Source organism: Diceros bicornis, chromosome 14 (assembly GCF_020826845.1).
Source record: "Diceros bicornis minor isolate mBicDic1 chromosome 14, mDicBic1.mat.cur, whole genome shotgun sequence".
Taxonomy (NCBI): domain Eukaryota; kingdom Metazoa; phylum Chordata; class Mammalia; order Perissodactyla; family Rhinocerotidae; genus Diceros; species Diceros bicornis.
Genome location: NC_080753.1, coordinates 35,792,164 through 35,816,875, shown reverse-complemented (window position 1 = coordinate 35,816,875; position 24,712 = coordinate 35,792,164). Strand labels below are relative to the sequence as shown.

At 47.2% G+C, this 24,712-nt stretch overlaps 2 protein-coding genes across 3 annotated transcripts; one reads left to right on the top strand and one right to left on the bottom strand.

Moving 5' to 3' along the window:
• Positions 1–5,865: 5,865 nt before the first annotated feature.
• Positions 5,866–13,345, bottom strand: TRIM10 (tripartite motif containing 10). 2 transcript variants are annotated; one of them, XM_058553990.1, is made up of 8 exons: positions 12,917–13,345; positions 11,591–11,686; positions 10,776–11,006; positions 10,010–10,032; positions 9,565–9,680; positions 8,095–8,127; positions 6,713–6,888; positions 5,866–6,177 (listed from the first exon to the last, which is right to left on the bottom strand). In XM_058553990.1, exons 1-8 carry the CDS (start codon positions 13,343–13,345, stop codon positions 6,124–6,126), a joined length of 1,158 nt encoding a protein of 385 aa, XP_058409973.1. In that variant the 3' UTR covers positions 5,866–6,123. The 2 variants fall into 2 exon arrangements, with proteins under 2 accessions (XP_058409973.1, XP_058409972.1); XM_058553989.1 differs by lacking the exon at positions 5,866–6,177 and having other exon boundaries at positions 6,371–6,888.
• Positions 13,346–15,740: 2,395 nt separating this feature from the next.
• On the top strand, positions 15,741–23,338 carry TRIM15 (tripartite motif containing 15). The gene is made up of 7 exons (XM_058553987.1): positions 15,741–16,109; positions 17,521–17,616; positions 18,691–18,921; positions 19,681–19,703; positions 21,206–21,321; positions 21,674–21,706; positions 22,569–23,338. Exons 1-7 carry the CDS (start codon positions 15,741–15,743, stop codon positions 23,084–23,086), a joined length of 1,386 nt encoding a protein of 461 aa, XP_058409970.1. The 3' UTR covers positions 23,087–23,338.
• The last annotated feature ends 1,374 nt before the right edge of the window (positions 23,339–24,712 follow it).

Below are 24,712 nucleotides of genomic sequence, written 5' to 3'. Positions count from 1 at the left end.
AAGATTCAAGAGAATATACTGAAGGATTTCTCTGTTTCTAGGAGTGCTCCACAGAAATTAGAGGCTATTTATCCTGAGTTAGAGAAAAGAATCAGCGAATCACTTCTTCAGTCATCCTCAGCAGTGCCAACCTGTTCATCCCTGGACGACGTCGTCTCAGACTCATCTCAGCCTCCTCACTCTCCTTCCTCCAACCTGTCTGGCCTCCCATTAGGTCTACCCAGTGCACCTTCACACCTTATGACCTCCTTTCCTCATCCCCACAGACATGACCTGGCGCCTGACCCTCTGACACTTGGACGATAGTCACAGCCTCTTTCCTGAACCAGGCTTGTGCTTGTGGCTCCCACTGCAGAGGTCAGGATCCAAGATGTCCATTTTACCTGGGAACCGATGATAACGCTCATCTCTCCCAATCTCATATCAAAATAGGAGTACCCAGGCACCTGGATGGCATGAGCTCACTAGTGGTGATACCCCTTCTGCACATGGAACCAGCAAGTCTGTTGGACAGAATATTTCTTCTGAGCTCCCGTAGCACTTGTTGTCTGTACCACTCATCTGGCGCTTACTCATTATTTTTGTGGTGGACAGACTCTAGGTGGCCTCCCTGTGATCGTCCTCTCTTGCTGTTCATGCTCTTGTGTGATCCCCTTACCTGGAGTGTGAGCAGGATCTGTGACTTGCTTCTCATCATGGAATATGGAAAAGGGGATAGGATGTCACTTTGGTGACTGTGTTACATTGTCTTGGACTCCTCCTTGCTAACAGACTCACTCTTGAGACTCTCCTTGCTGGATAGATGAAGTGCCCCCATGGCCAGCAGGCAGCCTCTAGGAGCTGAGAGCAGCCTCTAGTCTTTAGCCGATAAGAAGTAGAGGCCCTCAGTCTTGCAGTTGAAAGAAAATGAATTCTGCTAACAGCCTAAGTGAACTTGGAAGTGGAATTTTCTCCAGTTGAGACTCCAGATGAGAACCCAGCCTAGCTGACATCTTTTTTTTTTTTTTTTGTGAGGAGATCAGCCCTGTACTAACATCTGCCAATCCTCCTCTTTTTTTTTTTTTTGGTGAGGAAGACTGGCCCTGGGCTAACATCCGTGCCTATCTCTTCCTGCACTTTATATGGGACCCTGCCACAGCATGGCTTGCGAAGCAGTGCGTCAGTGCACGCCCGAGATCCGAACCGGTGAACCCTGGGCCGCCACAGCGGAGCGTGCACACTTAACCGCTTGTGCCACCGGGCCAGCCCCCTAGCTGACATCTTGATTGCAGTCTTTTGAGACTTTAAAGCAGAGGACCCAATTTCTGACCCACAGAAACTGTGAGGTAATAAATAGCAAGGTAACTGTGATATAACAAATGTGTGTTATTTTAAGACTCAATTTGTGGTAATTTTTATGGAGCAATGGATAACATACATTTGTATTTTAATTATTTGTACATCACTTCTTTGAATGAGTAAGGACAGTACTCTGTCTTTGTGTCTTCATTGTCTAGGACAGTGCCTGACTCATAGTTGGTGTCCATTGAAATATATTAAGTGGATGCATGAATGAATTAATAGAAAGTATAAGGGCCTTTCTGCATGAGTCATGTTTAACAAAGGGAGACTTTAACTAGTATTTATTGAGCCCTTCTTGAAATAGTCAATACTATACTAGGCACTGAGGGGTATAAAGAATAAAATATGGCCACAAGAGGTGCTGCATTGTGGTGCAAAGAGTAGAAACTCAGACTTGAGTTCAAGTCCCAGTCCTGACACCTAATACCTCTGTAACCTTGGGCAACTTACTTAACCTCTCTGAACCTCAGTATTCTCTCCTTTAAAATGAGGATAATGGTACCTGTGGCCTGGGATTATTGTAAGAATTGAATGTTATTATGTATGCTAGGTGCCTGCTGCAGTGCATAACATGTTGTAAATGTTCAAATGTGGTAATTCTATCTTCTTATTCTACTTCTCCACCCAGAAGCTTATATTCTAGCTGAGGAACCAGGACAAATGCATATGAAATAACAAGAGAGTATGTGATGGGTTAAATTAACTGGCACAGTTGCTAAGTGCTGTGGGGATTCAGAGGAGAGAGTGAGGCTCGGAAAGTCAGGGTTGGCTTCGTGGAGTAGGTGGGGATTGGACAACAGGAGAGAAAAGTGAGACCATTCAGGTCAGGATAGCTCCACGAATGAAAGTATGGAGGTAGGAAAAAGCCACAGCACATTTGTAGGAGTATGAGGAAACTGACCTGGTTAGTCTGGAATATTCAGGGATGCGGAAGGCCAGAAGTCAAGCAGAGGGTTAGTTTAGTGACACCAAGACATAGGCAGCCATTAAGGATTTTTGAGTCAGGAGTGAAGGAAACAAGTGGTGTTTAAGGAAAACCAGTCTGGACTCTTGGTGCCAGATGGATTGGGGGCAGGAAGTTGGGGGTTTAAGGGGAGGCGGAAGGAGAAAGATCCTAGGGTAGATGTTCAAAAAAAGAAGCATATAGTTACTAGGCAGGAAGCTCTAGGTCTCAGAGAAACATGAGACCCCAAATCTAAGAACAAGACATTAGCCAAGGAAAGAACACCCCTGGAGGTGACAGCTAACAATTCCTGTATCCTAGTTGGAGTTAATGTCACACAGAGAATTTGCCCAGAACTATCATACCCAGGAGTGGGAGGAGACTGATGAGTTCCAAGGGTCTCTCTCCACTGGAGAGTCAGTTAACCTGCAGGTGCCTGCCAGTCCCTCGTCCTCTTCTGATGTGACTACAGATGATTGGACTGGGGTGTGCATCTGACCAGTGGATGTTTGGCCAATCAAGCCTATGAGGTTGCCTGGTGAGAAAAATCTTATCAAAGAGGGACAATGATAATTAACTGAACATCAGGTTCTTTTGGAAATTCAAAATGGGTCTATGATAAACACATCATCAGTTGGTGGAAAGAGCAGTAGTAGAGGGAATCAAAGCCAAATGTGTGGCTGTGCACTGGAGCAAGTGTCCATGACCCGTGTTGCTCAGTGGCTACAGGATAAGCTAGTCTCTAAGCTTCCTTGGGCTTCAAGTGGCCTTCCTACCAGTTCTTGAACATATAGAGGCAGTATTACATAATGGTCATAAGCACAGACTTGGGAGCAAAACCATCTGAATTCAAATGTGCTATTACTATCTAATGTGTAATGTATATTATTGCTGTGCTGTTTACTCTCTGCTGATTTGGGACCAGTTACTCAACCTTCACATGTCTCAGTTCTCTCATGTATAAAATGGGGCTATTTATAATAGTACCTACCTCATAGGGTTGCTGTGAGGATTAAATGAGTTTATATATAAAATATTTTTTATAGTGACTGGCCAAAATGAGCTCTATATGTGTTCGTTATTATTATTAACATTTTAAAAATCTCCAGTTCTTCCTTTGGGACTTGATTGTGTCATCCCACCCCTCCCACCACCCCCACCATAGCTTCCCATGAGGCCTGGCTAATGGTGGAAAACCCCCTTTTCCCTATTTATGTGTCTGTTCTTATAATAAACTTTCCTATTATTTGAATTAACTTGCATGGGTTTCCATTCTTTGTAATAGAAAAAGCTGTGAAAAATCAGGTGTAAACTTGTAGATGTCACAACAAGTGTGCACTGCTCCTTTGGAGTCTTGGAGAGGACAATTGGGAGCCTGGGGCCTCCAGAGTTTAGCACTTCCCTGGAGGAGGGAACCCTGTGACAAGCAGAGCCTGGAGGTTCATCGAGCTGCTTTATCCTGAAGTCATGGTGTTTTAGGATCTATCCATGTCCTCTGCCAGCCCTCTAAAACAAGTAAACTTCGAGTAAAATTACCCTAGGAGGGAAGCAGGTGCTGACAGGCCAACCTGAGCATTTTCACTCACTAGTAGTTTTATTTCTCAGTGTAATAAATACAAATTGTCTTTCTGAATCCAAGTCACTTGTGGAGAGTGTGCCCAGCATTAAAATATTCACCAGGACCCATCTGGGCACCTATTTCTGAACAAGGCAGTGCAGCATAGTGGTTAAGAGATTTTGAGTCAGACATGAATTAAAATCTGGCTGCATGATTTTGGCTGAGCAAATAACCAAAACTCACTAGGCTTCGGCTTTCCTCACTTTAAAATCAGGATAAAAATAGGAGCTACCTCATAGAGTTACCAAGATTAAGTGACATAATGTGTGTAAACTCCTCCAGTGGGCCAGGATCTTCATACACATTTACCCTAGAGGCTAATAGTCATTTTTAAAGACCCAGTCAAAACCAATAAAAATAAACAGAAAAATGCAATCCACTTTTTGGTGGAATCCCAGGTTTGGGGGCTTTGGATATGTTTTATCACTATATAGGGATTTGTATCTATTTTTTTTTAATATACATTTTTATATGAAATGCTGAACACTCACAGAGAAAGCAATTCAATCCCTGGCTTGAAATCCTGGCAGAGAAATCCAATCCCTGGCTCCTGATCTCCGTGTCTTTTCTACCTGCTGAACTGAGATGAACAATAGAACTTCTTGGGTGACTTCTACGCCTTTGCCCGCTCCCTTTGAAATTGCACCCTGGATGGTTCACTCCTCACAGTGGGCCCAGAGGGGAGATGATAGAACATTTTGGTTTATGTCTGAGTAGAGTAAACAGAGATGGTGTTAAAGAGATTGTCAGTAAAGGGTATGCTTCAGCAGAATACAAGACAACACCAATAAGAACTAGAAACCAAAATGTGTTAAGACAATACTTTTATTGTGCATAGGATTTAAAATTTCACCTTGGGACGACTGAAATCATTTTCCAAATTCTAGGTAGTCATGTGTTAGTGCTCGTACCTCTCCCAGAATCAGCACCAGGCAGAGAGATTTCTGGATTCACCAGTACTCAGCTTCTTCACACCACAAGGTCACAGCCTCCCCCAATACCATCTGGCTTCCTGTCTCTCCTAGAGGTCTCCACCCCAAATCCAAACATCTTCTCCGAATCCCTAATTGTCTCTCTTCTTCCACCTTGTCTTTCAGATGTCACTTCTTGTCCAGCCCTAGAGCAGTCTCAACTCTTTGGGCTAAAGGTCACAAGTCATGCAATTCATCCCCTGCCTCCACCTGGGATTCTTTCACAACACAAGGGTTAAGACAGTGCTATTCCTGCTCCCACAGCCGAGCTTTCCTTTCTACCATCTCATTCCTTTCATCTCATTCCTTGACCTCAGACAGTGATAAACAGACCGGGAAGAGGATTTTCCCCAGGGGTTGACTGTGGTCCTCGGGTTGTGGTTTATGGCCATGCCTGCCCTGTCCCCTCCCACCAAGTCCCATTTTCATCTTGGCCAGAAGGGACACCACCAGGAGGAGGGAGACATTGAGTGGTGTTGGGGTGGGGGCGGTAGCATCCGCTCATGAGGACAGTGGAGGTGACCCAGTGTCCCATGGGTCATGGATCATCCAGCCAGTTCTCTGCCATCCCTCCTTCCTGAGATGCTTCTTCCCCTCCTTTCCTCATTCACCATACTAATCTTTTAAAGGTTTTTTTTCCCCCCAAAGCCCCAGTAGATAGTTGTATGTCATAACTGCACATCCTTCTAGTTGCTGTATGTGGGACGCGACCTCAGCATGGCTGGAGAAGCGGTGCGTTGGTGCGCACCTGGGATCCGAACCCGGGCCACCAGTAGTGGAGCGCGCGCACTTAACCACTAAGCCATGGGGCGGCCCCCGTACTAATCTTTTAGACTTGTCCTTTCCAGAAAGCCAACCTGACACACCCCCTGCCCTCCAAGATAGGTTATGTTCCCTCCTCTGAGCTTCTCTAACCCCCAGGGCAGACCCCTATCACAGCACCCATCACACGGTGCTGTAATTTCCTCTTTATGTCTCTGTCTCTTCCCATAAGCTCCTTCAGATATGGGACAAGTTTTTTTCTTTTTATTTTCATATCACCTGTGGCTATCATACTGCTTGGTTTATAATTAGCACACAAAAAATGTTTCTTGAGGCTATGAGTAAAAGAACCCTAATATTTTTGGAAGAAAACAAGATGAAGAGAGGTGAGATGCCTTACTTAAGATCACACAATTGGTTGGTTACAAGGCTGGGTCTAGAATCCAGGTCTTCTGGATCCAAATCCAGTGTTCTTTCCTCTACACAGCCTAGTGGGGATGGTGGTAAGGAGGGTCTGAGTCCCCGGATACCCTGACCATCCACTGGGCATTGAGGAAAGGGCTTAGTCAGCAGATTGAAGGTCATCCCATCTTGTCCCTTGCCAAAGTTCTGACTCCATTATATCATCTAAAGCAGTAACTTCTGTTCCAAGTCTTCCAGGTGACCCAGCCAGGGGTCAAGTCCATACGGTGCTCTCTTTGAGCCCTGTATTTAGAGGAGGGTAACTGCACCCTCTCAGGAGCTCAGGGAGAAACGAGACCCTCGGCCCCAGAGCCCAAAGAAGGGAAAGACCTTCTGGGTGAAGGAGGCAGTGAAAGTATAAATGGGCTTGTGGGTGACATCGTTGACAAACATCACCCAGCCCACCTCATAGTCGATAGACACTCGCACCTTCTGGGGCTGATCGTCCAAGGCCAGCCGTGTGGGGAAGGATCCCAGGGCTGAGACAAAGCCCCACGCCAGTCTCAGGGCCCACACCCCCTCCTCTGGCCGCAGCCGAAGCTCTCCCTTCCGCTGTATGTCCTCGCTGACGACGCCCACGGTGCAGCTGCCTCCATGGACCAAATCTACACTCACCACCCACGTGTGTCTCCCCCTTGTAAAGCCATTGTGGGCCAGGACACAGGTGGCACGGTCAAAACGCTGGGGGTTGTCTGGCGAGTTCTGCCATTTGTAGGAAAACCGAGCCTGCTTGTGGTCCTCAGATAAGAGGAGCTTGGGGTGGGAAGTCTGGGGGTCTAGAGAGATGTGAGCTGTGGGGAAAACCAAAAGGAACATAGATGTCAGCAGATGTGTTACACCTTCAAGAAAGGCCTAAACCCCCCCCTTGGCATCCACCTGTTAGTGTTATTATTATCAACAATGTGTATAGTGCCTACATGGACCAGCAGCATGGTTATCACCTGGCAATGTGTTAGAACTAGACCCTCAGGCTTCACCCCAGACCACCTGAGATGGAATCTGCATCTTACCAAGATCTGCAGGTGATTTGTGCGCATGTTAAAGCCCGAGAAACATGCCTCCGAGGATGCGAGGATGCGTTGGCATGTGAGGATGCGTCAGCTGGATATCCACGCTCTCATCTGGCTCTGTGCGATCCTCTGGAAAGCGGTTCTGCTCCCTGCAAACTAGTTGACTCCCAAGCTGTGCGTGCCTGCTCTGATCTCCTCCTGCTGCTGACACATCACCTCCTCTCCCTCCTGTATCTCCTATCTCGGAGAGTGGAGACATTCTCCCCTCAGTCCAAACTTCATGATTCCTCCCTGGGCACTTATGACTCATTCACAGTCTTTCTTTGCTCCTGGCATGCTGTCTGGCTCACCTGCAGGCTATTCATTCTGCCTCAGTAATTCTAAAATCATCAGAGTCTGAGAACCACTTTTTAACATCAAAAACTTCTGCAGACCCCTGCATAGTTACTTTTAGTATCCATAAATTGAGGCAAATTCATAAATCCAGATATGTCCATGGGTTAGAGAGTCCCTTCCAACAAGTCTATGACTAACCAAGTTCTTTGGCTGATAGATTGGGAACAACAGCCTTGAGTGGGGTCCATTCTGTTCATTCCTTTCCCAGTCAGAGGCTGCCCTCCTTCTAACTTTCACCTATGAAACGACACCTGAGAGGGAATAGAGGTTCCCAACGGTTCTAAGAATGTGATTCTAAACCCAGATCAAAGTTCCTCTCCTCCAGGAAGGCTCTCCTGATAGACCTTGCCCCATTCTGATTTAATCTTTTTATCCCCTCATTATGTGCAAATCAGAACATGAGTTTCATGCTGGGTATGTGGTATGTGTGTGCACCTGTCCTTTCTTCACGGTTCTCCCACAAGCCTTACAAGGGCAGTGATGTGTGTGTATGTGTATGTGTGATTATATATTTGCACAACCCTGCAAAACTGTCTGTCCTTCTCAATTTTAGATTCCTCATTCCCTCCCACCCTGACATAGGTTGCTTACCTGGCTCATAGTCCAACTCAAAGCAGAGTTTTTCTGTAAAGACGAAATCAAAAAGGATGAGATTTCTTTAGTGTTATGAAGCCGTAGAACAATTAATGATGAGGAAACTGAGGCCCAGAGAAGGGAAGGGACAAAGAGAAGAATGGAAGCCAGAACCCTCTTGACCAGTGGTTCTTTTTTTTTTTTTTTAATTTTTTATTTATTTTTTTTCCCCCAAAGCCCCAGTAGATAGTTGTATGTCATAGTTGCACATCCTTCTAGTTGCTGTATGTGGGATGCGGCCTCAGCATGGCCGAGGAAGCAGTGCGTCTGTGCGCGCCCAGGATCGAACCTGGGCCGCCAGCAGCAGAGCGCGTGCACTTAACCGCTAAGCCACAGGGCCGGCCCTTGACCAGTGGTTCTAAACTTGAGCTTGCACCAGAGTCCTCTGGAGCACTTGCTAAAACACTCGTGCTTCTGATTCAGGTGGCCTGGGCTGGGACTGAGAATCTGCATTTCTAACAAGTTCCCAAGAGATGCTGCTGCTGGTCGGGAGCCCCACTTTAAGAGCCACTGCCCTAGCTCTGAGCAGGCAGGGACCACATCTACCTTGGTCACCTCTGTATCCTCAGTGCCTCACACAGAGCCCAGGACATAGTAAATGCTCAAGAAACATCCACTTAACGAACAGATAAGTGGGTTAATTTATTTCTCATTCTGCTTGGAAATAATTTTTTGGATAGTCAAAGATTGGCCTTCGATTAGAGTAAAATTTCCTTCACTGCCAGGCCACTGGGAGGACTTGCAGGAAGTGGACTTGTGGGGAAAGCTCTTCTAGGGAGACATTTTTGTGGGCGGGTCATTTAGAAGTAGGTGGCATCGTTCATGATGTCATGTGTGTGGTAGGGTGTCGGCAGAGAGCTACATTCATGACTCTCCTTTCAAAACCTCCACACCCTCTCCCGCCACCACTCCTTGCTCCGGAAAAGGAGGGCATAGTCCACACAGAGGCAGTCCAATTCTGAGAGACAGACTAACAGGGGGGAAGCGAGAGAAAAGAGGAGGGAGAGGAGTCAGTGACCAACAGGGCAAAGAGAACTACTTTTGCTGGTTATTAATTAACAGTGTTCATCGTCAAAAACTTATCATGTATTACAAATGCCTCTGTGGATTTTTTTTAAATTATTGACAATGACAAATTTTGTTAATCATTATCTTTTATATTGCTTAATGCCAACTGATCAGATTTATTTATTTACTTATTTTTCAAATCAGCTCAATTTTTTTCCAGAAATCTTCACCTTTACTATCTCTCTTCATTGTCACATCATCCTGATAAGTAGATTTTATAAAGATCTGCAAATAAGGAAACCAAGGCACGGGAAGGGTACAAGCCTTGCCAAAAGTCACACGAGCATCGGGCAGCCTAGCATGGAGGCCGTTCCTAAACCCACGCTTCAAGACCACCTGTGCCCTGTGGGGTCCTCTTACCCAGAAACACCTTCATCTCCCTCTGCAGCGGAAGGGCCTGCTGGGGGAAGTCCCGAATCCTCTGGCCCAGCTCAGGGGACACAGCCTCTGGTTTCCGGCACTTTCTGGTTTCACACCTAGGGACACACAAATGGTAGGGTCGGGGAATTATCCTCCTCAGCAATGCCTCCAGACCCAGCTAGCTGCCTTCTTCTCACTGGGCAAGGAGATGCCAGTTCCCACAGGCAGACAGACTTGCTCTAGGATGGACCTCCCTGCCCACTCCTGGGCAACGCTATGCAGGAGTGTGTCTACAGCTGTACAAGGGAATGCATTCAAGTATGTGAAAGCTTATGTGTGAATTTTTATCTTTAATAAAATGAGAATGTTGTATATTTGCATGGCAACAACTAGGCATGTGGTGCATGTATGTGGGAAAAGAGAAGTGAAAAAGCGTATCACTTACCTTATTAGAGTGCTTCTGATATCCTAGAAGAAAGAGAGAGAGAGCAGTGATTCAGTTTCCACCTTCCCCATCCCACTTTTCTTATAACTAGAAAAGACAAAATATCATATTCCTAGCTCTGGATAGAAGAAGGACACCAGATCCTACAGTCACAGAGTTTTAGGGTTTACAAGGCTTCAGGGATCGTGGAGCCCAACCCCTTTATTTTATAGACTCAGATGTGAAGTGACCTGCTCCTGCTAGCTGGAGGCAAAGGCTAGTCCCATCCCATGGTCTCCTATTTCTCAGCCCTGACTGTGTTCCCCTGAATCACGCTGCCTTCCTGATGCCTTGTTGGGACCCCAATATCTCTCCTCCAGTGTGAGGAAGTGAAATAGACCAGGAACAGCTTCCTGACTGGTGGATGATGACACAGAGAATAGCTCACCTTGGAAATAGCACCTGACATTTGTTTGCATAGTACATGAGGCTTTTCAAAGTGCTACTTTCACTTCCATCTTACTGTAGGATCCTCACAAAATCCCTGTGAGGTAGTTAAGGAAAGTATTCCCTATTTGATGGATGGTGGCACAGAGAGACCAAGACCAGGGAGCAAAGTGACCAGTGGACTCTTGAGGAAGCGAGGACAAGAATTTAGAACTTCTGTCCTGTGACTCAGCTTCCACTTGGGATACAGAGATGTGTGAGTGAAGGAGGCATGGGTTAGACTAGATAGAGACGCAGTAAAATAGAGGCGAGCACAGGTGGGCAGTAGCTCAGGTCTCACCGTCAGGAGCTCCCTTGCCGGCCTCTCTTTCTTTTCCTCCAGTTCTGTGATCAGAGTGCTAAACCGGCAGATCTCCCCGGTGATCAGGATGTCAAACTCATCCCGTTGCTTCAAGATGTCCTCATCCAGCGTCTCCAGCTGGGCCAAGAGAATGTTCTGCTGTTCCTCCAGGAACTGGCTCAGATGTGCAAACTCGGAAATCACTTTTTGTCTCTTGGTGGCCACCTGAGTCTGAGGGGGTGAGAGGAAGTTATTCCTCCTCCTCCTTCTCCTCTTCCTTTTTCCTTAGTTCATGCCCATCTCCCTCCTGGCCCAGATCTTCCAAGGTCTGGTGGTAAAATCAGAGCCCCCCGCCCAACCCCCCTGGGTCCCCAGACAGACTTAGAAACGCAGCACGGTTTCCTTTCCACCTGTCATGCCATTTCTGGGAGCTAGACCGCCCAGCCTTGCCTCGGCACCTTCTGCTGGAGTTTCTAAAAGGGTGGGGCTCAGAGGAGGTGTAGGAGAGGTGGTGGTGACACCCTAGCTCCTGCCTTTTATGAAATGCACACTATGTGCATGGCACTAAGCTACATGGCAGGCACCGTCTCATTCAATCCTTATAGCAATTCAGTGAGGTAGTGACGATTTTTAATCTCCACTTTACAGATAAATAAACTGAGGATAGAGAGTTGCTTGAGGTCATAGAGCTAGTTGAGTGTCAGTCAGGATTTAAACTCAGAATGACTTCAAAGTCCTATGTGCTATGTTGCCTCTGTTTCAGGGAAGCCCTGGACCTGAAGAAGAGGGTGCACAGGGAAGGGATGATGACCTACCAGGAGGACTTGTATTCTTTCATTTTCCCTTGACTGGATTCGTTGAATCTCCTCTCTCTCTTTTCTTAGACTCTCAAGACACTTCTGTATCTGTTTCTGGAGAGAAGGAGAGTAAAAGGAGCATAAAGTGGAGAAGGAGCATAAAATATTTAAGATGGAAACAATGATTTGTCAGGGGGTGGCGTCTCATCCAACCCTCTGCCTCCAGAAATGGAATTACCCAAGGGAAGGAGTCACTCCCTGGGCCTTAATCACCCTTGACAGCTTATTCTCTTTGGGTCTTGTTCCTTTGCTTTGTCCTCCAAGAACTCTGATCAGTGCTTTCCCCCTTTATCCTGTGCCATCACAGGCTGTGACTCAATGTTCCCACCTGAGCCTTCCTTTCTTCAGTTAAACATCCTAATTTCTTTTGCCTTTGGTAAGTGATATCTGGGATCTGTCCTGAGCTTCAGAGGCCCTTGTTTGAAATTATTCCAACTTTCTCACATGTCCCAAAGGGAACACATCCAAACAACTTTCCCTTGTGAATTGAATCAATTTTCTATGTATGATTCTGGAGGGAAGAAGAAACTTGGAAAATGCAAAAATAATCAATGAATTGTTTTAAAAGTTGCTTGCTCTAGAATAGAGTTAGGCACAGGTATACTCACATAAATGTCCATTTAGGTACATTCCAAAATACATTTAGAACTCTCACCATCAAATGCTTGTTAACTAATTGACACATACACATAGACACCCACTTGTACTAAAACACAACACATAAACAACTAAAACCAGCACACACTCATTTAATGACAGATAAAATTACACACCATATAAATCTACCCAAACTGCATATATGTAAATGGTAATTTATTCACAAACACGAGCATTCCAATGGTTACATTTACACACTCAAATAGTCAGACCTCCCCCAAAGTTCTACCAAAGGTTCCAGTGTGTACCAGCACACACTGGCAAACATACAAACATTAATACATATACACACCACTTGTGCAATCATTCCCTCAAATACAAACTCAGACCTCCTCAGATATACCTGACTGATCCATTGCACAGACACATACACTCATGTTTTGGTCACTCATTCGTTCAACAAGTATTTATTGAGTGCTTATTATGTGTTGGTCATATGTAAACAACATAACACAATGCTTAAAACACAAACACATAATCTTCCATGCTTGGGTCTATTGCCTGGGTGATGATAGAAGTAGGGAGACAGAATTTGGCTTCAGAGTGGGCCAAATCATCCACAACTCTGCTCTGATTCTTTTAGTCTGGTTCATTCCCAGACCCACCCTGGGAACCCCCCTTTCCTACCCGGTAGGGATCTGCTGCATCCTCCAGGAAGCGCACGGTGTGGCCTCGGTGCTCCCACGCCTCCCGGCACACCACGCACAGCTGCATCTCATCATCCTCGCAGAAGAAGTAGAATTTCTCCCCGTGCTCCTGGCAGACGTCCTCCTCTTCGGAGCCTGGCATGGACACCAGCTTGAGGCGCTCGATGTTCTCCACCACGCTGGCCAGCTGCCAGTTGGGTCGGAAGCTCCCTGGGCGGAAAGGCTCCTTGCAGAGTGGGCAGGTGGTGGGCTCGTCAGCCTCTGGGGCAGGGATCTCAAGGTAGCGGATGAGGCAGCTGTGGCAGAAGTTGTGGCCACAGTCGATGGTGACCGGTTCCCTCAGGGTGCCTTGGCAGATGGGGCAGTTGACCTCGTCTGCCAGGCTACTCACAGAGGCGGCCGAGGCCATGGTGCTGCTGTGCCTGTGGCCTCCTCAAGGTCACCCAGTCTGCTTGGCTGAGGGAGAAGGGCTGGAAGAACAGTGAAGACACATCACACACTCACACACCTACATGTACACGCAGCTGGACACAGGCACATCCTAAATACACACCAACAACCTCATAGTCATACACACACACTCACACATGCGCAAGGGCATGGCTCCCACTTGCTTCTCTGGCGGCCGTAGTTCTGCTGTTCTCCTCCCAAAGGGACAGACACACACCCTCCAACAGCAGAGATGGAGAAATAGCAGAGGAGGGGAAGTAGGCAAGGAAGAAAGCAGGGCCACAGCATCTCAGAGATGACCTCAGCTACTCTTCCATTGGTGCCCATGGCCTGGGGCTCACCGTTCCTTCCAGTCCGTCCAGAGACACTCACAGCAGAAGGAAAGTGGTGGTATCTTAACTGTCCACAGTTGAACGAGGTCGTTCTTCCTTCAGGGGCAGGAGGGAGACTGGGTCACAGAGCAGTGATGCCACTCAGCCTCCCTGCACTATCACCAGCTGTCTCCAGGGAGATTGGAGATATCAGCCAGCCCAGGGAAGTGTGGGGACCCAGATAAGGTGGTTGTGCCCAGGGAGCATGGCACAGTCAACTTCACTTCATGCCCCAACCGGCCTGCCCAAGGCTTCCAAAGAGGCTGGAATATACTCTGTGTGGGGGAGGAGAAAGAAAAATAGCAACAGCTCACTCTTGTTTATGATGACTGTATTCCTCACACTGATGTAAGAAACTTAAACATGTGATCTTATTTATTCCTCCTGTCTGCTGCATAACGTCGGTGCATTAGGATATTAGCTAGGCTCAGCCAGGTTATTTAACTTGCCCAGGGTACAAGGTAGGAAGGGGGTGGTCATAATCTGCGCTCAGATCTGTTTGTCTTAGAGCTGTGCTGTCCAAGAGAAATATAATGCAAGCCACATATGCAATTTAAAATTTCCTAGTAGCCGTATTTTAAAAAGTAAAAAGTGAAAATAATTTTAATATTTTATTTAGGCCCAAAGATGATTATTTCGGTGTGTAATCAGTATAAAAAATTAGTAATGAGGCATTTACATTCTTTTTCATTGGTGCTAAGTCTTTGAAATCTGGGGTGTATTTTACACAGGCAGCACGTCTCGGTGGGGACTGGCCACGTCTCAATGCTCAGCAGCCACATGTGGCTGGAGGCCCCTGTGTTGGACAGCGTAGCCCCAGGGGATGCACTCTTGGGTCGGGGGCAGATAGTGTGGCAAGGGAAGGTGATAGACAAATTAGTTGAAGTGAAAGGGGAGGGAAAACGGGTGCAGGGCTGATCCTTCGGTGAGAGAATGGGAGTTTCTCCTTGGTCTTATCCACAGATGCAGGTGAGTGGATGAAGAATCGTGGCTATTTGATCATTGTCTTGGCTTGGAGTTCGGGAAGAGCATAGGCTGGAAGCCGGCAACCTTGGATTGACCCAAACCTGCGGCTTTCTAGCTCTGTGACCTGGGGAAGTCACTTTACCTTTCAGTTTATGATTCTTTCTCTGTAAAATGAAGGTAGTCATACCTGCCTCAAAGGCTGTTATCAGATTGGATGTCATAATATGAGAATACTCAGCCTTAGATAAATGTGGTTGAGTCTGTTTATCTTCTTGGCTGAGTTTTCTAAATTTTGTTTATCCACATGAATCATTTGCATCATGGTACATTATCCAAACTCCAGTGGGGACACTGGCGCTGGGGGGTGGCGGGAGTTCAGAGTTTAGGAGACACCAGCCTGGGCAGATGAGGTGAGGCAAGGAAAGGAGGGCAGAGGAGGGAGTCTCACGAGCAATCATCCCACGGTGGACCTGCAGTGCAGGTCCCCCGGAACAGTCTGCCGGAAGTCAGTCACTGCCCACTCCAGCCTGGACTTTGTCACTGTGGTCACACCTCAAAGCCAGAAGTTTATGGCTCCCACCTGCTCAATTGAACAGGAAGACACATATCCTACCCAGCTCTCCCCACCCCACTGTGGTCAAGGGAGGGATTCCAGGAAGCCCTGTCTCCCTGTGACCTCACGGCATGCTCTGCTCCCCACCCCAGGGACTGGAAGGAGTCAGAAGGAGTCAGAAGGAGTGGAGAACAGGCTGACAAGGCCACTACTGGGAAATGCTGGGTAATTTGAGAAGCCCTGGAGTTTGCACCCGCTCTACTGATGGGTGGTGGCCAGGACTCCGGGGAAGCACAAGAGGTGGAGCCAGGTGGCTTCCCTGTCCGGACATTCCTGCTTCCTCTCTCTTGATCTCCTATTGCTTTCCTTCTGTGACTCATGTAAAAGTGACTCAATTTCAGGGAAAGAGAATTCATGTGGCCTGAGACAGAGGCCTGAGTGGACCAGCTGGGGAAGGCACCGTGATGCCCTCAACCCCCTCCCATGAGAGGGTCTCTTGTCCTGCCTGCAAGGGATCCCTGGAGAATGCAGTGACGGCCACCTGTGGACACACCTTCTGCCGGCTGTGCCTCGCCCTGCCCTCCCAGATGGGAGCCCAGCCTTCCGGCAGGGTTCTGCTCTGTCCCCTCTGCAAGGAGAAGGAGCGAGCAGAGACTGTCATGGTCCCAGTGCCCCTGGGCCCTCTGGGGGAGACTTACTGCGAGGAGCATGGCGAGAAGATTTACTTCTTCTGTGAGAACGATGCTGAGCTACTCTGTGTGTTCTGCCGTGAGGGTCCCTCTCACCAGGCCCACACCGTGGGCTTCCTCGACGAGGCCATTCAGCCCTACCGGGTAAGAAGTGTGGCTCTAGCTAGGACATGTTTAGGGTGGGACAGTGTCCTGTCGTGGTGAAGGAAGGGGGTGGGGACCTGGGTGAAGGGCCACAGCTTCCATATCAGGGTACCCCAAGGCTGCAGCGACACTGGAGACAGCCCCAGACTGAGGGGGACACAGTTCCACTAAGCCGTGTGGTCATTCACAGTCTTAGGGGGAAATTTAGCTCCAGCCCTCAAGGGGCCCCACAGTGATGGAGCACAAAGAACCGTGGCCATGGCTTCACTGTCTGTGGAAGGAAAGAGAGCCCCAGTGCAGAGTAGGATCTGCTGCAGGTTATGGGCTGGGTGAACTTGGTCTCCCAGTATCCAGACTGGATATGGGATTTACCAAAGCCCTGACCTCTGGGGCTCAGAGGGAAGAGAGGGACGGGAAGGGCAACCTGCAAGTGCTGTTCTTCTTTTTGAAAAAGGGAGGTGCGGCTTAGCCTATCTGGTCTAGGAGACATTATCCATTCCTGTCTGCCTCTCAGATCTCTCTCTTGTCATCCAGTCACCAAGTCTGGAAGTGGTTTCCTCAGAAGCATCTCTCAAATTTTTAACTCTGCATTGTCCCCACAGCCACTGCCAAATCCAGGTTCTCACCATCTGTCACTCAGACTTTGCATGATCTCTAACGTTTTCCCTGTGTCCACTCTCACCTTTCCAACCACCAGCCATTCTGCTACGAGGTAGATCTTCCTAAAACACAAAGCCAATCATGATGTTCCCCTGCTTACTATCCTTCCAAGGATCTCTAGCACCCAAAGAAAGTTCAATATCTTTAACAAGGCATTTACAGTAGTTTGCAGTTGGGATCTTGCCTTCCCGTCCAATCTCATCTCTCAGCTGTCCTCCCCAAGGCACCATGTGTCCAGCCAGACTGACCCCTATGGACTGGCTGTCTTCTGAATTGTTTTACTCTTTCCTGCTTCTAATACTTTTCACATGTGGTTCCTTCCTCCTAGAATGCCACTCTCCCCCCTCACTCTCTCTCTTTTTAAATATTTTAATAATTTTTAAGTTCAGGGGCATTAAGTACCGTCCTCCCCCTCTCTTACTCAGCTGGAAATTTACCTTTGAAGGCCCACTCCAAATATTTTCTGATTTCTAAAACCTTCCCTTGACCCTACAGGCAGAATTGTCTGCTCCTCTGTGCTCCCATCTCACTGTGTGCCCACTTCGATTATTGCATTTGTCTATTTGTATTTTAATCACTTGTGACAAACCTCTTCCCTAAATGATGATCTCTTTAGGGACAAGAACTGCACCTTTTTCACCTTTGAATTCCTCAGCACTCAACAGTGTGCCTGGAACATGGTAGACAATTGATATCTGTGAGTTGAATTATGAATGAAGTCACCTCTCTCTGCCCGTTCTTCTCCCCATAGGATCGTCTCAGGAGTCGGCTGGAAGCTCTGAGCGTGGAGAGAGATGAGATTGAGGACAAAAAGAGTCGGGAAGACCAGAAGCTCCATGTGCTCCTGGTAAAGACCATGTCGTTGGCCACCATCTCCTTTGGGGGTATTCTTAATAGACTCTGGGAAAGCTTCTTGTGTGGTATCTGTTGCCTGGCTGGAAAGAACCAGCAAGCTGTTATCATTCACTTCCCTGCCTCTGCACACGGGCATTTGGAGTCAAGGTTGTGAAATGCCAGACCATCAGAGCCGAAAGTTGTTCTGACGTCTTCTAATCTCAGATCCATCTTGTCAGCCATTTTGTTTACAGAGCAGAAAATTGAGGTCCAGGAAAGTGATGCTCCCAAGGCCACATGGCAAAGCCCAGGATCACGATGAAATGGCTAGAACCTGGGTCTCTTGACCCTTAGTCCATTGCTCTTCCCATTCCAGCCTGTCTGCCTGAAATTGTGGCCTACAGATGGGAAGCTTGGGTCCAGAAGGCATATATTAGTGTCTGCATTCCAGTCCTGACCCCAAGGCTGACTCCGAGGACAGTAGGCTAATGGTGTGGCTATATCTGGCTCCTTCCCATCTCTTTTTTCATGCTACAAAGTTATCCAGGAAGAAATCCACAGTGTGGGAATTTCTGGTACCTTGACCAAAGCGGCAGAGTTTTGGGACGGGAAGGTCTCTCCAGTATTCCTCAACTCCCATCCAAGTATGCCCTGTAGGTGGCGACTTCAGTGGCTAAGACCAATGCTACGCACTCTTCCAATAAGTTGTGCTGACTCTAATCACAGCTTACTTTCTCTTCAATTGCTAAGACATGACTATAATCACCTCCACCTGACTCTAGGGAAGGATTGGTAGGGTTAGGATGATATCAGAGATGTGAAGGATGTTTAAAAAGTTCAACATGGCTCTGAGAACCTAATGTGGCATTATTATTAGAATCTCTAGGTAAGACAAGAGCATAGCCCTCATCATTGATAAGTTTATTCTGAGACCTACCTACTTCTACCAGAGTATTATCTGGGAGAAAGAGTTTGGAACTAGTTACCTCCTATCCTTCTTAATCAATGGTAAGTATATAGATGATCCTCCTGGAAGCCAGCTCTGTGAGCTTTTCCCTAACCACATTTGTCTTTCCACCACTCGCAGACTCAGATTGAAAGCAAGAAACAGCAGGTGGAAGCAGCTTTCGAGAGGTTGCAGCAGGAGCTGGGGGAACAGCAATGTCTCCTGCTGGCCAGGCTGAGGGAGTTGGAGCGGCAGATCTGGAAGGAGAGGGACGAGTACATCTCAAAGGTCTCTGAGGAGGTGGCCCGGCTTGGGGCCCAGGTCAAGGAGCTGGAGGAGAAGTGTCAGCAGCCAGCAAGTGAGCTTCTACAAGTGAGAGACAATCCACCACCTCGTGAGATGGGAGGGGGATTCTACAGGAAGGGGACACCCTGCTGGGGGCTGGAAGATGCTGGAGAGAGGCAGGAAAGGGAAGCAGAGGTTATTTTTAATGGGAGGGACGAACAGTTATTGGGTTCCTTTGGCGCAGGGAGGTTATGGAGATGCAGACCCAGAAAGGCTGGGTGGCTTGCCCACGCACTGTGGTCTTGTCAAGGGCTTTGGAGTCAGACGGTCTTGGGTTTGAGTGCCGGCTCTTCAGCTGTGTGACCTTGGCAAGTCTTGTAACCTCCCTAAACATGAGGATAATAATAGCACCTCTCTCATAGGGTTGTTGCAAAGATTATAAGAAACAATCCATGCAAAATGCTTAGCATGGGCCCTGTCTCACAGGAAGAAGACAATAAATGGTGCCAGTTGTGATTATCATTATATTATCCTGTTTCACATCAGGTCCAGCTAACAACTTAAGGCCTGGTCCCTGCTCTCCACCATCCCTTAATCGTTGGAGGCAGAACACACCCCCAGGATAAGGCTGAGACAGAGAAACCAGCTCAAATGAACTGACTATGGAGTCCCAAATTAGTAAGAAAGCGTGATGTAAAAGAACAGTCTGATGAGTAGGTAATTAAATAGATACAACTTCCTGGAGGAGGAGAGTTTTGAGCTCATATGTTAAGGAAGAAAGGATGTACAGAGTCTCTGACGGGAAGGACATGTGGAAACTAAGTGCATGTTCTTTTTCTTTTGTAGGATGTTAGAGTCAACCAGAGCAGGTAGGGTCCATGCCCCGGTCCCACCTCCTTTACACTTTGAGTACACACTTTATACTTCTCGCCTCCTTTATACTGGACATGGAGACTGAAAGGGGAGGGGTGCTCACTACCCCTCCCCCTATACATGGCCACACAGGAAAGCAAAAGCGCTCTGACAGACAGACCGCCTCATTCACTTACACATAAATAGCCCAAACTTAAAAGTTTGGGTTCTAAAGGTTCATTTTTAAACTGATTGTTTGGTATGGGGGACACATTTTTTTCCTAGAAGTGAAGTTATAAATAATAATGTTTTTAGGCTGATCTGATAACATCTATTTAATCCCTGAAATTATTAGTACTTGAGTCAGTATTTAACACCATTTAACATGTAATTCTAAGGGGAAATATTTTCTTAACACTCTTTTTTTTTTTTTATAATTTTATTTATTTATTTATTTTTACCCCAAAGCCCCAGTAGATAGTTGTATGTCATAGCTGCACATCCTTCTAGTTGCTGTATGTGGGACGCGGCCTCAGCATGGCCAGAGAGGTGGTGCGTTGGTGCGCGCCCGGGATCTGAACCCGGGCCGCCAGCAGCGGAGTGTGTGCACTTAACTGCTAAGCCACGGGGCCGGCCCAAAGGGGAAATATTTTCTATAGAATATCAGAAGCATGGAACCTGGGAATACCACCCTGTTGTTTCAATTATTTTTCCCACTCAACTCTCCCGTTTCATTCAGAATTTTCAAATGCTACTATAAAAGGACAGCCCCCAGGAGCTGGGATGTGTTGTAAATACATGCTCCCTACATCACCTGTCTGCTGGAAGCATCAGCAGCCTGCCCTGGGATGAGCAGAGACACAATGATTATGGAGCACTTGTCATATGCTGTGTGCCTGTGCACACGTAGGGGGCTGAACCCAGGTGTCCACGAATCAGGAGGTGTCTCTAAATATACTTTTCAGAGAGTGTTAGAGATTTAGATCTGGGGGGGTCTTGGAGGTCTTCTAGTCTGATGAAGACCTAGAGGGGGAAGGTTACACAGCGAGTGACAAGCAAGGACTAAGTTGAAACCAGAATCAAGGGATTTTTCACTGCAATGTATATATTTTTTCATCTCATTTTTTCTTCCTCTCATCCCCTTTCCCCTTGTAATGAACAGCACACAAATTAGAAAGAATAATTTAAGGCTGTTTTTCAAATGGTACCATACTGTCCTCTAGAGGCTAATGTGGGTAATGATCTCTGCCCCTTCTGGCCTCCACAGGCCCAAACATTCTCTTAAAAGACCTACCTTTAATTCTTGAGGAGTGGTTACCATTAGTTCCTCTTGGGTCTAATTGAAATGCCTCTTGCTTTAGTAGCTACACATTTCCAGCAATGGTGAAGAGTTGATACTTAATGTAATTATTCACCACAGATACCAGATTCTTTAGTCTGATTTTAGCCTCACTTGGTCTATATCACCCAAATATTATTTTTGGAATTTGGACCTAACTGGTTACCAACTTGTCTGCAGGGGTGAGATGAAGACTTTTGTGAGTCCAGAGGCCATTTCTCCTGACCTTGTCAAGAAGATCCGCGATCTCCACAGGAAAATACTCACCCTCCCAGAGATGATGAGGACGTTCTCAGGTAAAGGGGAAGGGCAGCAGCTTTCCCATTCTCGTTAGTTGCCCTTCCGCCTGCCATCCATCTCCACCTTTGCCCTGCTTCCAAATCTGGCTCAAGATGTCTTCCCTCCCTTAAGCCTCCCCTTAGTGATCCCACTTTGCTCAGGGGGCCCATTCCCTAGAGCATCTCCTCCTGCCTCTAAGGACGGGCACTGGACTCAGAGTCTAGGAAGGTGAGAACTGCATCTCTCTCATTAGACCACAACAGATGGCGAGCCTTCTCCCATCTCTGTCCTCATATTGTTCCCAGGACATGCTGCCTCTGGGGGTGCCTGTAAGAAATGTCACAGATCTTTCTATTTTGCTTCCCTCAGAAAACTTGGTGCATCATCTGGAAACAGATTCAGGTAAACAGCTGGGGGTTTCGGGAGCCGTTCTTTCATTCATCCATTCTTAAATTCATCCATTCAAACCAAGGTAGCAAACAGAGCCATTAAATATATGAATTCTGGAGCCTGATTGCTTGGGTTCTCTGTTCCAGCTCTTGCTAGTTATGAGACACTGCGAAAATTATTAAGCCTCTCTGTCCCACAGTTTCCCCATCTATAAAATGGAAAATATAATAGTACCTACTGCATAAGTAGCAGCTACGAGGTAAATGAATTAATAATTCATGCAAAAAGCTTAACTACTTGGCACATGGTAAGTGTTCAGTTAATATTAGCACTTGTGCGGATATTATTTATTCAAAAATATTTATCAAGCCCTTGTATCTTTGCCCAGCACTGTGCTAGGCTCTTTAGTGACTTGAAAAAATATTGTATAGTTTTTTGAAAAATAGCATTTACTTGTAAATTGGTGCTTAATTTAGAAACTATTTTCACAAGCATTACCACACTTTGCTTCTCAAACAATGTACAGAAAAATCACCTGGGGGATCTTGTTAAGACCAAGTTCTGATGCAGTAGGTCTGGCATGAGGCCCAAGATTCTGCATTTCTAACATGCTCCTAGGCAAAGCAGTTGCTGCTGGTCCGTGGACCGCACTTTGAGAAGCAAAGCCTTACAGCACAGCACCACTTGCCTGTCAGCTAGAAGAATTGTCATCCTCTGTCCTCATGGAAAAGAAGGGAAATTGAGGTTCAGAGAAGCGGGCCAAGGGAAGGTGCACAAGGCGGGTGCTCCTTCTGCCTCCCACGCACAGAGCACGGGCTCTAGGGGCGTTTTTGGTGGCCTCCAGCGGTTGGTGTCCGCCCTCTCCTCCCTCTAGGGGTTGTCACTCTGGACCCTCAGACCGCCAGCCGGAGCCTGGTCGTCTCCGAGGACAGGAAGTCAGTGAGGTACACCCGGCAGAAGCAGAACCTTCGCGACAGCCCTCTGCGCTTCGAGGGTCTCCCGGCGGTGCTGGGCTCCCGGGGCTTCTCCTTCGGGCGCCACCGCTGGCAGGTGGAGGTGCAGCTGGGTGACGGCGGCGGCTGCACGGTGGGGGTGGCCAGAGAGGAGGTGAGGAGGAAGGGGGAGCTGGGTCTGAGAGCCGAGGAGGGCATCTGGGCCGTGATCCTCTCGCACCAGCAGTGCTGGGCCAGCACCTCCCCGGGCACCGACCTGCCGCTGAGCGAGATCCCGCGCAGCGTGGGCGTCGCCCTGGACTACGAGGCGGGGCGGGTGACCCTGCTCAACGCCGAGACCCAGGCGCCCATCTTCACCTTCACCGCCTCTTTCTCCGGCAAAGTCTTGCCCTTTTTCGCGGTCTGGAAGAAAGGTTCCTGCCTGACTTTGAAAGGCTGAGGTGGAGCGTCCAGAGGGCGGTGTTAGCGGAGAAAGCAGCGCCCCGAGATCCAGCTCCGCCCCTGGCCAGCCGCGTGACCTTGGGCGATTCCTGGTGCCCCAGGGAGCTGGGAGGGCGCAGGATCTCAGAGTCCGTTCAGCTTTGTAATTGTTTTTATTTTCTTTATCTATGTCCTTCAACTCCCTGACCTCCTGATCCTCCCCGTGACCCTCCGTCTTCTTCGCTCCTCTGAGTGGAGATCAAGAGGCAGGCTAGAGTGCGCCTAGCACACCATTTTTATTATTTTGGAAAATAATAAAATCTAAAATAAAAATTTTAAAAGCTTCAAAATAATCATCGTGGGAAAAACCAGAACTTCGTTGGGCTTGCAGTAATTTATACAGCTGACTTTTTATTTTGACATACACGTGGAGATGCTCCTGCCTTTACAGAGTATAGGGCCTCTTCATCCAGCTGTGGGTGGATCCAGGTCCCCTTCCTTTCTGACACCCTTCGGGTCATTTATTTTTCTTGTAGAGAATGTCCTAATAAAGTGTGCAACCCAGCCAGACTTCTGCATTTCTTGTGTCTAATCAGTGCTGATGGGGCTGAAGGAAAGGCTGAAGCCTGTGGTCTCGGTGACCAATACACAATCCTGTCCCTTCTTTTACTCAGGACTTGCCTGGTGGCAGTGGAGCCAGACTCCACTGTTCAATAAAATGAGGCTTGTGTTCAGGTCTAACCTCTCAAATATTTATAATTATTACATTATGATTGGACACAGAAACAGACCACCCATTAAAATAAATTTGCATAGCAAGGTATGAGTCTCTGTAAGGATGATGATTCCCATAACACCACCACCACCACCCTTTCTGATTCTAGCTCTCTCTCTTCTCAAGTTTAACACTCACATTCCCACCCTGCCGCCCCAACCCCTGAAGAAAGCTACCTTCATCCCCAATCCAGGTTCCCTCTGGGATGAGTCTATGTACAAGATTACCTTCTTTATCGTATGAGACCTGCTTCTGAACTGTGGGGTCAGATGTTTTAAAGACATTCTAAGCACTTGTACCATATGTGAATTTCATTACAAAATTGTAATACAAATCATTGTGATGTGAATAATTATTCCTAATTTAACCGGGCAAATAGTGATCCTTGATATAAAAGAAGCCAGAGGACTTGCGGTTTCTTCTGTCCTCCCATGTGACAGGCAGAACCACCCTGTGTACAACCCAGAAAAAAATCAAGTTGTTTTTACAGAAGTTGAAATATAATGATGTACACCTGAAATTTATATAACATTATAAATCAATGTTATCTCAATAAAAAAAAAATAATAGTACCCATAAAAATAATCAAGTTGTTTGGTAGTCAGCTGAGTAGCAGCATTAGTATTGCCTAATGTTTATTATAAAAGTAGTTTATACACACAGTTAAAAAAAGATTCAAACATTTTCATAGAGTCTGGGTGAAAAGTCCCCCTCTCCACCTCTCAACACTTCCTCTTATCACATCCCATACATAATCATTGGTATCACATTTTGTGTATCCTGCCAGTTTTGCATACAAGTGTATTTAGCTTGATCGTTTTTACACAAATGAGATTATACCATAAGTACTCTTTGCAACCCCCTCCCAAG

Excerpts from the sequence above, each read along its gene's own strand:
- TRIM10 (XM_058553989.1), bottom strand. The coding sequence starts at position 13,345 with ATGGCCTCGGCCGCCTCTGTGAGTAGCCTGGCAGACGAGGTCAACTGC. Across the intron at positions 11,687-12,916 it reads ATGCAGCAGATCCCTACCGG|AAACAGATACAGAAGTGTCT; the intron begins GTAGGAAAGGGG and ends CCTTCTCTCCAG. Across the intron at positions 8,128-9,564 it reads GGAGATGAAGGTGTTTCTGG|AAAAACTCTGCTTTGAGTTG; the intron begins GTAAGAGGACCC and ends TCGTCTTTACAG.
- TRIM15 (XM_058553987.1), top strand. The coding sequence starts at position 15,741 with ATGCCCTCAACCCCCTCCCATGAGAGGGTCTCTTGTCCTGCCTGCAAG. Across the intron at positions 18,922-19,680 it reads CAGCAAGTGAGCTTCTACAA|GATGTTAGAGTCAACCAGAG; the intron begins GTGAGAGACAAT and ends TTTCTTTTGTAG. Across the intron at positions 21,322-21,673 it reads GATGATGAGGACGTTCTCAG|AAAACTTGGTGCATCATCTG; the intron begins GTAAAGGGGAAG and ends TGCTTCCCTCAG.